We start from the raw sequence: 18,470 nt of genomic DNA, 5'->3' as shown, positions 1-18,470 counted from the left end.
TACAGGCAGTCTTTATTGGTTGTTGGTTAGATGGGTTCCTACAGATGAAAATTAATCACGTAGTCAAAAATGCAGCAAACGGACCAGTAAACTGTGATGGAAGCGATCTGGCTGAGATATATATTCATCAAAAAGGGAAGCTAAAACTACTTCACATATTTCGTAGTCTCGGGATGTTCAAGCAGCTGAAAATCTAACAGGAAGAATGCTAGCTTTTACAGACATTTAAATTAATTTAACAATTAAGAAAAAAAGACGAAAGGCTAAAATTTAGGGTTAGGGTGAGGGTGAGGGTTAGGGTTAGTGACAAGATGTTGTCTCAGTTTTAGATGCAGCAAATGATTTTAGCTCACTAGAGGCGATTCATTGGTTAAAATTCGAAAAATTAAACTACATTAATGCCTTGTGAGTGGATTTGGTAGACGGAAACTGAAAGAAGCCCGTCGTATATATGTATATATATATGCGTGTGTGTGTTTGTGCGTCTGTGTTTGTCCCCGTAGCATTGCTTGACAACCGATGCTGGTGTGTTTATGTCCCCGTCACTTAGCGGTTCGGCAAAAGAGACCGATAGAATAAGTACTGGGCTTACAAAATAATAAGTCCCGGGGTCGGGTTGCTCGATTAAAGGCGGTGCTCCAGCATGGCCGTAGTCAAATGACTGAAACAAGTAAAAGAGTAAAATAAAAGAGTAAACAAATTGCAATTTTCTCAAGAAAGCCAAGAGAAAAAATGTTTTATTTTGACACATTCTACCAGTATACGAAGTTTTAAAGTGTTTAGTTAACTAGAAATTGTGTTGACATGTGCCGTTCAAAAGGAAAAGATCTAATGCAACTGCCTTCGTCTCATCGCTGATCACATCGTAGAAATCTTTAGCCAACATTTTATGGGTTTTTAGAAATTGAAAAGGAAACTAAAATGTAACCTAAAGTAATCTCCCTTGCAGATCACAGCGCCACCCAAAGTAACATTAACTTACCTCCCCTTGGAAATGCTGGCCTTGTGTCAAAATTCGAAGCTAATATTAAACTTCAGATTTAGCCAAGCAGTTTGGAAGGGAAATAACTCTGTAACATACGCACACACACATACGGGTTATCTTTGCACTCTCCTTCTTTTTCCACTTCACTTCAGCAATGTAACTACACATGTGCTGTTGGTGATATTTTTCCTTCTCTGGACTTTTCCGTTTTCCTTTCTGCCGAAGAGCTATGTGCAAAACGTTAAAAATTCCCTCTCTTTACTGAGTGTCAAACTAATACGTTCTATGTGCCCGTCCTCTGTTGATTGTTATTGTTATTTCGGCACTGTCATGCCTTTGGTTGTCAGAAGTGAAAGTAGTCAACTTCGTGTATTTCCGTCAGGTTTATACCTTCGTTAATTTACGCCGTTTATTTACGTACCACCACGCTGTTAGGTTTATAAAACAATTGAAGTTCAGTTTAAAGTTTATAAATAAATACATTTCATGTGTAATGTATACACATGTGTATATATATATGTATACACATGTATATATATATATATGTATACACATGTATATATATATATATATATATATATATATATATAATATATATATATATATATATATATATAATATATATATATATATACATGTATAGACACATCTTTAATTAAACTATTGACCGCCTTAAAACGGATTTCAACAGAAAAATATTACTATAATGGATAATATAAGAATATAACTACTTATACACACATACAATAAATACAGACACACACACATTAGTCAGACATATAGCCACATATACACACACACACACGTGTGTATGATTGGTGTATGTGATCGCGGTGGTGGTGGTCATTTGTGCAGATTTGGTGTGATTTCTTTTTTAAAAACAATAATGAATAATGCAAGAATATATTTATTTATAAAGTTTAAACAGAACATGGAATGAAATGTATTTATTTATAAACTTTAAACTGAACTTCAATTGTTTTATAAACCTAACAGCGTGGTGGCTTTCTAATACTTGATTATTCGATTTGACTATGCACGGACGGACGGAATACAATCGGGGTGATAACCTCATGACTTTCATTTAAAAACAACTATATTATCATCAGCTACCATATACCATCTTACGGCTAGGTGGCGGCAAATTTTTTTTATTTAATCGTTATACATGCCTTGTCGACTGCTACTGTGCAGCCTTAATGTCTCTGTTGATGTGACGATGGTGAAATGGTAAGAAAAAGACGGGAGAGTTATAAGGTCTACTAGAGACGAAAGATTGCCAGATTAAGGATCTTTTCGATTTGAACGACAGTTTTTTAAAATAATTTCCACGTAACTAAACACTTTTAAACTTCGTATACTGGTAGAATGTGTTTATAAAACATCTTTTTCTCTCGGCTTTACTGATAAAATTCTATAGTTTGTAAGATATTTGTTGTTTTTTCTTCAATTTCTGCAATTTCAACCGATCAATGACGTCTATTGAGGTTAAAACATTCTGTGCCGTATGAGTATGTCCATCGTTTAAGAAACAGATTGGGTTTATTTATATTTCTGCAGAAAAAAGATACCCTTCCCCCCACTCCTAACTCTAACTAACCCTAACCCTAAAACAGATTGAAAGGCAATAGATCGATACTAGGGTCATAATTATGGGTGACAATTTCATATGACACCGCTAGAAAAAACTGCTGTTCAAACCGAAAAGATCCAAGATTAATATAGTGCAGTATTTCTTGACCCACTTTGTGGGAGTGGCGCCTGCAGGTCTGGAGTAAAAAGCGACAGCCCTTTGTTTACTGGAAGAGTAATGGCTTTTGGAGGGACCTTTTGGCCTTGTGCGGTCGATTAGGGGTCAGAGAGATGTGAGGGCCGAGGAAGAATCTCGTAGCAGTGAGAAAGATAGAGTAAGGGATCTGAGAGCTGTCATGAGAGAATGACAGCAGCAGCGCCGATAGAGATAGGCAGTTAGGGCTGAGAGCAGATAGAGAGGGTATGAGCAGTAGAGACAGATTGAGGGGTAGTGATAGAGGGACAGTTGGTATTCGGTCGTCAAAGCGAGCAGTTGGGAATTCGGGGCAAGAGTTTGGCAAGTTGGAGCTAGCGGCACTGGGAGAGAGGAACTACAATATGGGACACTGGCCATTCTAATTAGGAATTAAGGTATGTGAATTGTGTATTGATATGTGTAGAAAAAGAAGGACAAGGAATCGAAATGAACAGTGAAAAGAACATTGTGAATTGAGTAAAGGACTTGTTGATGTGTCGATTATCGAGTTGTGGTATTTATGTTCAGAATTGTGTTGATACATATTACAAAAGAAAGTAGAAAAAGACTTTAAAGAACTGTGAACGTTATCTGTTGATGTGATTTGAAAAAGAACTGTGTCTTCGGACGTGTACCTTTGAAATGCTGATGCATTGACCTGTATTGATTTGTTGTTTCCTTTAAATGCTTTGATCTGTGGTATACCCGTATGATGTATTGAGTTGTCACGTGCATGTCCTCTTTTAAATGTATCTGAAATGTATTTGATGTGTAACAATTGATTGTCATATAAACTAGTGTTAAATGTAAGCCAGTTGTGCCTTGCCTCTTTGTGTCTCTCTCGATTGCCTCTGTGCTGCTGCTGCTGTTGTTGTCATTGTATCTCTCCTCTCTCTGGGTTCCGTGGCGAGCTTACCCGTTCGGGCGAGCGGCGCCGGGTGATTCCGTAACAATATAATATAATATTTATACAACATGGTGATGGAAAAATCAAGCATTAATTGCAAATTACAACATTTTGTTTCTGCACAAGGCACCAGCTTTAAGTTGCTGAGTTCTTATCCATATATAATATAAAATTATTTTATAAACATTTATATTAATAAATATGGTTCAGCAACAGCTGTATTCCAGTGCTTCATCAAGAAGAATGCTTTTAAAGCACTCCGAGATACCTCTGTGTTTCCACTCTTTTATATGCTCATGCATAATTACCTATCTTTCTTTACCCAGCAGCTCATATTATGGTTACAGATACCATAATACATGTCTATAGTTGTAGTGAAACAACAACAACAATAATAATAATAATGGTTTCAAATTTTGCCACAAGGGCAGCAGATTTGGGGGAGAGAATGAATCGATTTAATTGACCCCATTGTTCAACTGGTACTTATTTTATTGACCCTGAAAGTATGAAAGGCAAAGTCGACCTCAGCAGATTTTTAATTCAGAACGTAGCAACAGTCAAAATACCACTAAGCATTTCATCCAGTGCACTAATGATTCTGCCAGCTTGGTACCTTAAACAACAACAGCAACAACAACAATAATAATAATAATAATAATAATAATAATAATAGTCTTGGTATAAAAGATAGGTTACAGGAAATATTCTGCTCAATACCACAGATTTGCTTGTCAGTTGTTTGACCTTAACCAGTTGACCATGCCCCTTAGTGGCTGACGATATGTGCATCTCTGATCATGAGCAAAATAGTTGGGGAGCATCATAGCCATGTGTTGAAGGGAATTCTTAGAGGTTTGGATAATTCACCTTTGGAAACATGGGTATTTTGTTCAACATCCTTAAACAACCCTTATTCAGGGACCTTTTGAGCAGAATGGGCTACTCGACCAGAAGAAAATTCTAACTGGGCCCCACCTGCAAGGTCATGCGCTGTTTATCTTGATATATCACTATGTCGTGCACATATGGTTGTGATGCATGTGCCTGGTGTACCCTTATCAGACGGATAGTCATGATGGGTATACTGGGCTTCATATATTTAACCCCAGTGTCACTTTGATGGCATGCACTGCTCTCTCACTCAATAATAATAATAATAATTATTATTATTATTATTATCATTATCATTATTATAATAATAATAATAATAATAATAATAATAATAATAATAATAATAATCCTTTCTACTATAGGCACAAGGTCTAAAATTTTGTGGGAAGGGATTAGTCAATTACATTGACCTCAGTGTTTCACTGGTATTTAATTTATCAACCCCAAAAGGATGAAAGGCAAAGATGATCTCATTGAAATTTTAACTCAGAAAGTGAAGATGGATGAAAAGCTGCTAAGCATTTCACTCAGTGTGCTAATGATTTTGCCAGCTCACTGTTTTAAATAATAATAATAACTATTAGAAACAGAAGTATTTATATGTGTGGCACAACAACAAGCATTGAGGATAAACTGTGTGAAGTGTAGAATTAATAACACAACTGAAGACAACAAATACAGAATGTATCGTGAGAGGAGTGAAACTGTATGATACAAAATAAAAAGGGACAATATTCATGTATAAAATAAAATAAAACAATAACAACTGTGGTAGCAGTGGTGAGACATTCTATAATTTCGTCCAAAACATATTTCAAGTTATCTGACTCAATGAAGCTAAAAACTCATAACCATTCCTTAATCATGTTATAGATCTTTGTATTTTTAGAAAAGTTTCTTATCTCAGTTATTGATGAAAAATAAAATGCTCAATATTTTTCTTTTCTTTTTTTGCACAGGATTTGGTCATGGTGGTACCGAGAGCCATAGATATTAAGAGAATATAAATATTCTGTCGTGATTTCACACCAATAGATTCTATGATACTAAGGATTATTAAATAATTTTTAAACATGGATATAACTTCTGCTTAATTCTTCCATACTCTGCCTTTTGTTCATAAACAACCTTTTCACTGTCACTTCCAACCATAAATACTCCTAATTTTTCCTACACAGATGTCACTATAAATGTTACTTAGATGACCACTTCCAAGTTAGAGATAGGTTATTTCCTCCCAGTATTTGCCTACAAGACTGCAGTACAGCCTCAAATAAATTCTTAAGAGTATTCAGATCTATGGGCTTTGGTTGTGTGAAGACAGGGGAGAGAGGTACACAGAAAAAGGATTTTGGTTACCTGACTGGCTTTCTCAGAGAGCTTATGAGTTAAGTATATTGGTTGCTATGCTTAGAACTGGTGAAAAGCTACTCAATTAGCTACATCAAAGTGAAACATAATTTACAAAGCAAATGTCCTATATTTTATGGCATAAAAGATGCTTGGGCATATTAGACAAACCTCAGTTTCATCAGCACATATTCAAGAAAAATGTTTATAGGGCATTAAAGCATGTAATATATGGAGCAATCTTATATTACAGTATAAGTAATAATAATAATAATGCTTTTAAAAAATATTATTATGGAGTCAAGCTAGGTAGAAGAGACTAGATAGAAATTAGATTAAAAAAGTGTCAGCAACAAAATTAACTTGTGGAAGGCTCAACTTCACATGTAGGACTCAAGGTGATTTGGGGGGAAAAAAAGTGCATTTTATGTACCATCAAATACAATATTATATAGTAAGATGATGAAGATATTGCTGCAATTAGGCAATCAGACAATTTAATAGAAGCATAAACTGTGATGCTGATCAAGGGGTTGGGTTTAGAGGAGAAAAAGAAGCCAAAATTATTTGGAGTGTTGATGTAAAACCTAAAGGGTAAAGACTTCCTAGTGCAGAGTGTTCAAGGACTACATCAACTTCTATTCCAGTAGTGGAAGAAACATTTTAAGAGAGGAGTTGTATGTATTGAGGTACTGAGGATAATGACTTCAGAGAGAAGATGTCATCAATGCAAGAAGAGAGATGGTCAACTGATTGTTACAGAAATTTGCAAAGATGGTAGAGGCAACAGATGAACTAAGGGGAAAGGCATTCCAATGTATTTGGAAGTCTTAATTGCTAACATTTAGATGAGAGAGTTGAACCACAGAAAGAATTAATGCTATGTAATCACAGGGACATTGAAATATAGTGTCATTAGAATGGTGGAAACCGGTTGGAGTTAGATAAGAAATTTGTGTATCAGAGAGGAATAACATATGTAGTCTATATATCATATCATCATCTGGAAAAGATTTTCTAACTAGAAAGGGTATGGCCTGGTCAGCCTGTAATGACATGCATAAGATCTGGTCATCAAATCTAAGTAGAGACTTCAAACTTGAAATCTTCAAAGCCACAGTCAAACCAATTCTACTATATGGCTCAGAAACCTGGATGTTATCAAAGAAGCTTGAGAGGCGGTTGGATGGAACCTACACTCGCCTCCTTATGAGAGCTCAAAATCTCTTGTGGAAGCGCCATCCAACCAAAGTGCAAATATATGGGAAACTACCACCTGTGTCATCTCTTGTGAAAGGTAGGAGAGTCCAGTTTGCTGGACATTGTTGTAGAGCTGAAAAAGAGGTAATTTCTACTCTTCTCCTCTGGAAGCCATCTACTCGCAATACCAGAGGGCGCACACTCTCCTACCCTGATGTAATCTCCAGGGATACAGGCATCCAGCAACAGGACCTCCGTAATGCCATGATGGACCGTGAAGTCTGGCATAGCATGGTAAATTCCATTGTCTCGACCACGGTCGAACAATGATGAATGATGATGATGTGTTATTATGGGGTGAAGGATTTGAAGTTAGTATAGGATTTTCCACAAGACACTGCCTCAATCCTAGTATACATCAGCAGCTTTAGATGCACCTCTCAAAATCCTGTGCTTGTTGGAGAGGAGTACTAGTCACATACAAACAGAAGTGGTTACAGCCTCCCAAGACATTAACATGGGTTGTTTATTGTACTCTCTGGTGACAGTCATCTGCTGGGAAGTGTGTTGTAATTCTGTTTTTGTATTATGTTTATTTGTTTGTTTTTGTATTTTGTTTCTATGTCTGAGGAAGAAGGACTACATTCATGACCCTTTTTTTTTTTTTCTGAAACTAGAAAAAGAAATAGAGGAAGTTATCCTAAGACTAGAGTCCCGACACAAATAACTCCAACAGAGTGAGCTCTGCTAAAGGAACCCAAAGGTGAAGTAGAAGTGTTAAACAAGCTCTGGATTACATCAACCACAAAAGGACAAAAATGATCCACACACACACACACACATTTTCCTTCAACTAAACTTCACTCACAAGGCCTTGGTCGGCCTGAGGCTATAATGGATAACATTTGTCCAAATGCAATAGGATTGAAACCAAAACCATTAAGTTATGAATCACATAACTATGCTACATCTGTTGGTACTTGCTGAAAATCTACAGTATTGAGCAGAAGAAAGCACAGATGAAATGCAGTGAGTCAAGAGACTGCTTTCTTTAAACAAACGATGGCCCCAGATGTGTGAACACTGTTCTAGTAATGGCATACTTTTGCTTTGTTCAGTATTGAAATTTTTTATGGTCTACACAGGAAATATTGTCTTTGTTTAAAAGTAATGAATATTATTTGTAGACTAATGAGGTTAACATGATTAATGTTCCACTGGAGCAGTTATATGTCAACAACAGAAGGGAAAATATGTGCAGGGAAGGAATTTCAGAGGATCAAATTCTGGGAGAAAGGATTGGATGGAGTTGTTCATATGGCTCTGACTGCAGGAGACAATAGGGGTAACTGAGTCAAGAGTACCAGAGCAGAGGAAATATGAGACAAGCTATCTCCTAGGAGTAAGCACTATTGCAGAAGTGGTAGAAAGGCAGAGAGAAAAAACAGCATATATCTCTGGGTCAGAATTTGTAGAACGATGGTGAGTGAATTTTTGCCAATCTGTCAGGTGGCCATTTTTTGGATTCAGTTTGGAATGTCTATGTATATAGCAAAGGCACCGTCTCAGATATGGGAGAAGTAATCTATTGTGGGTCTTGGCCTTTATAGAAAGTTGAATAGTTTTGATAGCTAGGAGTATTTTCTCGCTCTGAAGAAGGTTGATCTTTTGCCATAAAGTTTTAGCTATATTGAAGATATACTTCACCAGGAGAGATCAGAGTTCAGCCAACACATCAGCTTGGATTCAAAAGATATGGAAGTTTCAGTTGCTAACATTCAGATAAGAGTTAAGCCATAATGATAATGTATGCTCTGTCATCACAGACAACTTGGAATATAGTGTCATCAGGACAGTAGAAATAGATTAGAGTTAGATGAGAAATCTGTGTGCCAGAGAGGAATAACATATTGGTTTGTTTTAATTTGAAGTTGGTATAGACAAAAGAATTATCCAGCAGTTTGCTTATATTGCATTCTAGTCTTGTACAAATGATGTATGTTTCTTGTTTTCAGAAGTCATAAATCCCTTTCACTTGAGCCAGCTATAGAGTATTAATTCCTTACTACTATCTTCTTGTATTCAGAGCAGAGACTTTTTTACCATGGTTCTGTAATTTCAACAACCAGTACGATGCCAGCGTCGCCTTGACCGGCTTCTGTGCCGGTGGCACGTAAAAAGCACCAACCGATCATGGCCGCTGCCAGCCTCCCCTGGCACCTGTGCCAGTGGCACATAAAAAGCACCCACTACACTCACGGAGTGGTTGGCGTTAGGAAGGGCATCCAGCTGTAGAAACACTGCCAGATCAGACTGGCGCCTGGCGCAACCTCCTGGCTTTCCAAACCCCGGTCGAACCGTCCAACCTGTGCTAGCACAGAAAACGGACGTTAAACAATGATGATGATGATGATGATGAGTACCTTAAGGTTAACTACATTCACCTTCAGGCCTTTTTAATCATTTTTTTGTCTATACAATAGACTTGGCACCTCTGAACTGGATAGTCAGATAACACTTTTATCTATCTTTCCTATTTATACTTTGTCAGCCACACATAGGCCCTTAGCTAACACTATGCAGAAGTTTTACAAAAGTCATTGGCACCACTCCCACTCCTTTCTATTTGAAGTGATAATAAAGTAAACCCATATTTGTTAATTTTCAAACTTACCTACCATACTGCATCCCCCATCTATTTTTACTACTAAAAAGCACCCACTACACTCACGGAGTGGTTGGCGTTAGGAAGGGCATCCAGCTGTTGAAACACTGCCAGATCAGACTGGAGCCTGGTGCAGCCTCCTGGCTTCCGAGATCCCGGTCGAACCGTCCAACCCATACTAGCATGGAAAGCAGACATTAAACAATGATGATTACAATGACTTCAAATCCTTTGAACCTGCTATTTCTGCTATATTTCCATTGCAGCTGATTTGATTTTCACAGCTCTCTTGTCATACCTGTTATTCCACCTCACAGACCATATATTAAATACTTGGTCAACAAACTTGTAATAACACCAACAAAAATTAGTTCTTATGATCCTCCTCCATTCATTGTGACATCTTAAAAAGACCTGGACTTTCACCTTCATGTTAATAAACAAAAACAGACGAGAATATGTTAAAACATTATATAGCCAGATAAATAAATCAACTTTACATATTACTTTAACTAATGAGAAAGGAAAAATATTCACATTATTTCAAATCTCAAAGATAGTAATCATCATTATTAAAAAAAAAAAGTGCCCTTTTAAAGCCTAGCCAGGATCATGGGCCCTGTTTCCTAGTTTCAATGGTGTATGTGTTCCCCAGCTGGACGGAACACCAGTCCATCGCAGGGTCACTCATTTTTGCCAGCTGAGTGGACTGGAACATGAAATGAAGTATTTTGCTCAAGAACACAACACATCGCCCGGTCCAGGAATCAAAACCACAATCTTATGATCATGATGCTGACACCCTAACCACTAAACCATGTTGAGAGGGATTCTTTGGGGTTTGAATGATTCACTTCTGGAAACATGGGTATTTCGTTCAACATCCTTAAACAACCCTTATTCAGGGACCTTTTGAGTGGGATGGATTATTTGACCAGGAGAAAATTCTAACTGGGCCCCACCTGCAAGGTCATGTGCTGTTTATCTTGATATGAGATTACCATGTTGCGCACACATGGTTGTGATGTATGTGCCTAGTGAACCCTTATCAGACAGGTAGTCATGATGGGTATACTGGGCTTTGTATATTTTACCCCTGTGTCACTTTGATGGCATGCACTGCTCTCTCACTCAAAAACAATAATAATAATAATAATAATGGACAATATGATTGCTTGCAGCAAAGTCTAACATCTTCATCCATTTCTGGCTGTGGCCTCTACACCTGTTCCACCCCCACCCCCACCACTCTTAGATTTTTGTTAGTTTGGCCATTTGATGACACTTGAAAATATGCACAGCTAAGCTAAGAATTTCTCTTGTTTTTTATCGTCTCATTCATTCAAACTCGTCTATTCTCTAAAATAACTCTTTTGTTTGTTCTGCCTCTACAATAACTAACCTTGTTTCTTGGCTACATGTATATACATATTTCGTACTTTTCTCTAAAATAATTCTTTCTTCTTTGCTTTACTCCTTAATATGACTTTTTCGTGCCATGGTTGTGACCACTCTTTCCCACCCCCAATACCAGAAATCTTTCTCTTACCAGACATCCAGTTGCCCTTCCTCTTATTGGTAATCTAGCTGCCCTTACCTTTTCTCTCCGCCCCCATCTCTGGACTAACTAAACCAGATAGCAGCTAACTTACCCTCTAATTTTTTTTTACATTTAGATCTGCAGCATCAGTAATGCTTACACCCACAATGCTTGTACTGCTTATATTTACAATGCCCCAAACACTTTCATATACAATGTTTCCTTACTCCCACCCCCCAGCAGAGGCAACAACCTTAATTTTAACATGTTTGAATGATGGTAGATTAAAAGCCAGAACAACTATTATGATGTCTGTTACCAAACGTTCACAGGTACCTTCTTTTCAGGTACTGAATATCATCTCTCCTTCCTGTGTTACCCCTCATATCTCTTTCTCAGTTTTCAGAGTTGACACTGTCAATATAGGCACATCGAAAGGTAGGTCTAGTGAGATTGTAGAGATGCTTGAACAGAGATGTGTTGATATATATTGCATACAAGAGGTAAGGTGGAGAAGAGCTTCAGCCAGAGTCCTCACCAGCAAAGCACATAGGTATAAACTCTTCTAGGAAGTAAGTGATGGAATAGGGGGTGTGGGCATACTTCTTGCAGAGAGATGGGTGGATAAGGTAATAGAGGTAGTGAAGGTGTGCGATAAAGTACTTAAACACAGGCTAGTCTTGCAGAATGATATAGCTACAATTATTTCTGCCTACACCCCACAAGCAGGCCTACCAAACGAATAGAAGGATCACTTTTATGATGTTCTTCTGCAGGTTACATCAAAGGAAGGTTAACAGGGAAGATAGCTTTTGTGTGTGGCAGATGCACAGGGGCAATAAACACTGAAAATGTGCAGAAGACAGATTCTATCACATGCCAGTGGGAAAAACTAGAAGTAATTGATAGTTTCCACTACCTAGGTGACCAAGTCAGTAGCTGGGGTGGATACTGAGAGCATAGCTACTAGAATAAGAATAGCCTGGGAGAGTTCCTACCTCAGCTGGTAACAAAGGGCCTCTCACTCAGAGTGAAAGGTAGACTTTATGATGCATGTGTGCAAGCTGACATGCTACACAGCAGTGAAACATGAGCCATGGCTGCGTAGGCTTGAAAGAAATGAAACTAATATGATCCACTGGAAGAGCCCTGAGTAAAAAGTTGGACATAAGAAGCATCAAATCTGGTGTGAAAGAGAGGCAACTGTGCTGGTATGGTCATGTGCTACGTATGAATGAGGACAGCTGTGTGAGGAAGTGCTGCTCCCTAACTGTGGAAAAAATCTGTGGAAGAGGTAGATCCAGGAAGACATGGGATGAGGTGAAGCATGACTTTTGAACACTGGGCTTCACAGAGGCAATGACAGGAGACCGAGACCTTTGGAGATATGCTGTGACTGAGAAGACCTGGCAGCTAAAGCGAGAGCACAACCATGCATGTCTGCCCCATTTAAGAGTACCCCTGATATCATATGTTTGAGAAGACCTGTTGGGTCAACTAAAACCAATATCATAGCAGTGGGTAGTGCCCCGTGAGTGGCTCCCGTGCCGGTGGCACATAAAAAGCACCATCCGAAAATGGCTGATGCCAGTACCTACCAACTGGCTCCTGTGCCGGTGGCACATAAAAAGCACCCACTACACTCTCGGAGTGGTTGGTGTTAGGAAGGGCATCCAGCTGTAGAAACATTGCCAGATCAGATTAGAACCTGGTGCAGCTGCTGGCTCTCCAGACATCAGTCAAACCCATGCCAGCATGGAAAACAGACGTTAAACAATGATGATGATGTAATATAAGGCCCAAATGAAAATATTGTAACAGGACAAACACACATAAGAGTAATGATGTTATAACAGCAATTTTATTTTCATAATTGAAGCAATAATTTTATTAAAACCAAGTAAACATAATGAAATAGTAAAACATTAGGAACACTTTAATTTATAACAAAAATGGAATTTAAACATTAACTAGTGATGAAGATGCACTATGGACATTAGCTATTAGTTTGAAATGCTGAAGATCACTAATAGGGATATGAAGAAAAAAAAATGGATCTTTTTTGGTTTGAATGGCAGTTTTTTCTAGCGGCATCATATGAAATTGTCACCCATAATTATGACCCTAGTATCGATCTATTGCATTTCAATCTATTTTAGGGTTAGGATTAGGGGTAGGGAAGGGTATCTTTTTTCTTCAGAAATGTAAATAAACCCAATAAACGAGGGACATTTTCATACAGCACAGAATGTTTTCAACTCAATAGACGTCAGTGATTGGTTGAAATTGCAGAAATTGAAGAAAAAAAAACAACAAATATCTTACAAACTATAGAATTTTCTCAATAAAACCAAGAGAAAAAGATGTTTTATAAACACATTCTACCAGTATATGAAGTTTAAAAGTGTTTAGTTACGTGGAAATTATTTTTAAAAACTGCCATTCAAACCGAAAAGATCCAAAAAAATACCTGAGAAATGTCGAGGAATGATTGGTTAAAATAGTATAGAGAATGGTTAGTATAGTATAGAGATTGGTTAGTATAGAGAACAAGTTGCAGTAGGAGTAATAGAAAGAGAAGAGATGAGTGAGAAAAGTGAAATTACATCAAGATGGCACCCAATCTGCAAGTTCAATTTTGTAATGGCAGAAGAGCCAAAGAGATGATTCTTTTATAATTGTAATACAATGGTAATCCTGCTCAACTTCTCAAGCTTTCTTGAAGAAAATATACTGGGATAATTTTTTTTTTTTTCATTTATTCCCGATGTAAAGAACTGGAACTTATTAATTTATAACAATATAGTACTTAAACTACCAACAAGCCCATACCTGTACTATGATACGTATTAACAGGCACGTGGACAGCACCACAGATCTCTGAGAGATCTTTTTTCCTTTTCTTCCAACCACTTTGAGATTTTTCAATTTTCAATGGATTGCTTTCAAATTTTCCACACTGATGTAGTTTTGCATGCTGATGATGAAAATTGCATTTTAGTTTTCTTAGATAAGTTACTAGCAAAGAAGTTAGAAACATTTTAAAGTAACGTAATTTTAGCCAATGGAATAAGTCCAGTATCCTTACAAACGGAAGTCAAAACTGTTGTTGCCGTGGCAACTCCAGTGTATTGTTGTTTATCCACAGAACTGTATACAAATTTTCGGAAATGAAAACAAAAAGGGAACCGTGAGAATTGAATGAAAGACGAATTTTTTTTAAACTGAAAACGTTATAGACCCTTAAATTAAAAAAAATAATTAAAGAATGAATAAAAATTTAAGTTTTTCATAAAGAATTTAATTAAAGAAAACAATTTTGAAATAATGAATAATTTCTTTTTCTCTTTTACGTGGAATGTAATGAAGACAATGAACATGATTTTAGCTTTCTTCCAATCACTTGAAGAACTATATATAAAAATTAGAATAAAAAATATTACTGCCATAGTTACGGGTCTTGCTTCGAACAGGCTAGAAATAACAGTCAAAATGAAACGAAGACTCATGGATTGTCAACAAAAAGAAAAAAAAATTTCAGACAGATCGCACTTAAACTCGCAGAGATACGAGTCCACAACAGAACGATGGGTGCCACAGGGCCACTTACTCCTTCGCTTAAGACAGGCCTAAATGCTTTCTACCTGTTGAGTATGGGTTTCGTCCTGAGAGTTTACAAATTCAACGTTGCGTTTCATCCTTCTATGGCGAAATTGGTATCATGGTATCTCAGGAATATGCGAGTATGCACTTCCGCAAAGATTTCCAGTAAATAATTTCTTATTGTCTACTGGAGTCGTCATACCAATCCCTAATTCCCTCTCGCAAAGCCTAGTGCTTGTCAATTCTTTCACAACAAACAGTTTATAACTTCTGCTTTTAGGACACTAGCTTGAAATTCATTAGCTAAGAATACGTAAATTTAAATGTCTCTAACTTCTTTATTATTCATTTTCCAAAATAATGACTGCGATATTCGTCATCAGCATGTAAAGCTACGTAATAGATTTTTTGAAAATGTTCATATTAAAATTTGTGTTTGGAAGAAAACTAAAAAGACCCAAACGGCTCTTCTGTCCAAATCTAACATGTTAACTGTGCAAGCTTTGAGATTCTCCCATAAATGAACAATAAAAATAAAATAAAAATAGATAATCATATAATCCTTTCTAATATAAGTACAAGGCCTGACATTTTGGGGAGGGGTAAGTTGAGTACATGGAATCCAGTGCTTGACTGGTACTTATTTCATCGACCCCGAAATGATGAAAGGCCAAGTCGATCTCGGCGGAATTTGAACTCAGAACGTAAAGAGGGACGAAATGCCGCTAAGTATTTTGCTTGGCGTGCTAACGATTCTATCAGCTTGCTGTCTTAACAATAATTATCTTTTCTACCAAAGGCACAAGGCCAGAATTATTTTTGGTGGTGATGTGGGGAGGGAACTAGTTGATTAATATCGTCCTAAATGTTTCACTGATACTTATATTACCAATCCCGAAAGGATGAAAGGCAAAGTCGACCTCGGCTAAATTTGAAATCAGAACATAGAGACAGACGAAATACAATAATAATAATAATAAAATCTATACATTAGGCAACCATTTGATTTATTCTACAATAACTATCAATCCACTTAAGTTTGATGGTACAAAGTGAAGTAACGTCAACGAGTGAAGTCTGTAGACTCACAATGTTGTTAAATGAAAAGGAAATTAGTGTAAACTGAAACAATGAATTACTTGTTGATTATTATTATTATTAGACAAAATATTTTAAAGATAAGTAGAAAAAATGTAAAGTGATTAGATTCATACTGTTCACATTTTCGGCGAATGTTTGGAAATTCCTAGAAAATGCCTATCCTCTATCGCAAGGGGAGTTAATCAGCTATTTCTAATGAAAATAAAGTAAAGCTTAATTTCAAAAAATCAGCATTTGTTTTTGTACTTATAGAAAGTAAAACTTTAGCTTTCAAAGAAAGATTACCATTTTCTGGGGGATTTTTTTTTTTGGGGGGGGGGGTGAGGAAGAGGGGTATATTTCTATCCAAATGCAATAACTACAACTATTGAGCCATAGACGATGTAGTCAATAAATTCTCACTAGTTCCAATGCCAAAGTAAAGTTTTCTTCGACTTACACTGTTTAATAACCAAATGGGTGCGTAAGGAAGGAAGGAAGGGCATCACCATTTCGGATCTTTTCGGTTTGAACAGTAGTTTTTTTCTTGCGGTGTCATATGAAATTGTCACCCATAATTATGACCCTAGTATCGATCTATTACATTTCAATCATCTGTTTTATAGTTAGGATTAGGGGTGGGGGAAGGGTATCTTTTTTTTCTACACAAATGTAAATAAACCCAATCTGTTTCTTAAACGAAGGACATATTCATACGGCACAGAATGTTTTTTACCTCAATAGACGTCAGTGATTGGTTGAAATTGCAGAAAAGAACAACAAATATCTTACAAACCATAGAATTTTCTCAATAAAGCCAAGAGAAAAAGATGTTTTATAAACACATTCTACCAGTATACAAAGTTTAAAATTTTTTAGTTACCTAGAAATTATGTTAAAAACTGCCGTTCAAACCGAAAAGATCCACCATTTCTGCCAATGTGACAGAACCTAAGGAAAATTGAATATCATATTAAGGTTAACTACTTCAGAAAAATAAGTAACATTGTAGTTAGGTATTAGTACTTCTTTGTCTTCAGGGACCCCAAATAAGTGAAAATATTCACTGTGTCAGACGCTTCTTCGTTTTCAAGGGCATCGTGAAAGTGAAATATGTTTTTTTGTCTAAGTCAAAAAGTGAAAGTATTTTCATGGGCGAAACGCCAATTATATTTATTTACTTTATTTGTAATTAATTTAAACAATAGTGACACCGACAATTCCAATTTGAATAGAATGCTATTCACATGTTAGTCAGTTTTCTTTAAATAGGCTCCCAAATGCTATTTCATGTTCGCAACGTCATACGTCCAATAATAAATAAGAATCCTCTATGATACACTAAAGTTAGTGAAAATTTCTTGTGATAAACTCGTTTAGTTTACCTTCTAAATATGAACGATGTGGATATTTAGTGAGCTTCGTATCTTTACTACAACCAGACTGAGTCAAAGGTGATGGAGAAGGTCACGGTTTTGCAGAAAAGTAAATGTGCCTTATGTATTTCCTGCTAATCGTTTTCATATTTTGCTAACGTTCGATATTGTTATGGAATTAATAACCATGTTTTGTAATTACAAAAAATTTGGTGGGTCCAATTTAATGAGAACTTCACAATGGATATTTTATATGTAGCCCAGTCATTCTCACACTTAAATACCGTTCCACCAAAAACATAAAGAAATGATAGCACAAGTTCTGCTCTTCACCCCATCTGATAATGAAGCAAAATAAATTTGCATCCTTAATTTTTTTTTCTCCACCATGGTGGTTGGTGATGGTGAGCAAAATTAAAACAATCGTAATTGTATTGAACATAATTTGCCCGCCCCCTTTTCAATCCCTCGCTAACATCTGTCTGAAGGGAAATTGATCCTGCAGGGACTACTGTTCAATATTTTACATTCGTTTATTGACTGTTTCATTTTGTAAAGCACTTTCATATTTTAAATATTTTTAAACGAAGTAGAAACTTACTTTCAGAGAACGTGGAGACGAAGAAGTGCCGAGTTCAAGAAACATCTTTACTAAAATATTAAGACAAATCGTTTAAATTATTTTAAAACAGAAGAGGGGGTTGATAGTTGTTGATTTCTTTCCACTACCAACTAGAGGGAAGTCGTTAAACTAATTGCTTTGATTGAAGATTATAAAGTAACTGGATGATAATTAAGAAACTAGTCTCATTTACTTTGACCAGAAATGGCCTGAGCTCTTTGCATGAACACCCTCCCTGTACATAACTCCATGTCCCCCTACATGGCCTTGCTTTTTGCTTTTTGAGCCAAAAGATTAACTTAACTTAACATTGTAGAAGATAAAACGGGAGAAATTGTGAAATGCATGTAATTTTATCCGATCGTTTTATCCAAACAAAAGTAATAAATATTATTATATGGTTGAAAACGGATTACAGAAAAAAGCTAATTGTATATTTTTGGAAGATAATTTAAAACAACCAACTCCTTATAAAAAAAA

The 18,470-nt window shown here is 36.5% G+C and overlaps 1 protein-coding gene across 1 annotated transcript in view; it reads left to right on the top strand.

Annotated features, from left to right (window-relative positions):
* Positions 1-5,635, top strand: part of LOC115230941 (cysteine-rich protein 1) — a 33,792-nt gene extending 28,157 nt beyond the window's left edge. Inside the window, exon 4 of the mRNA XM_029801047.2 lies at positions 5,514-5,635. Within this exon, the coding sequence (XP_029656907.1) occupies positions 5,514-5,551 (38 nt within the window). The 3' untranslated portion in view covers positions 5,552-5,635. The remainder of the gene's footprint in view (positions 1-5,513) is intronic.
* The last annotated feature ends 12,835 nt before the right edge of the window (positions 5,636-18,470 follow it).

Source organism: Octopus sinensis, linkage group LG2 (assembly GCF_006345805.1).
Source record: "Octopus sinensis linkage group LG2, ASM634580v1, whole genome shotgun sequence".
NCBI classification, from domain to species: Eukaryota; Metazoa; Mollusca; class Cephalopoda; order Octopoda; family Octopodidae; genus Octopus; species Octopus sinensis.
This window is presented reverse-complemented; position numbering and strand designations above follow the sequence as displayed.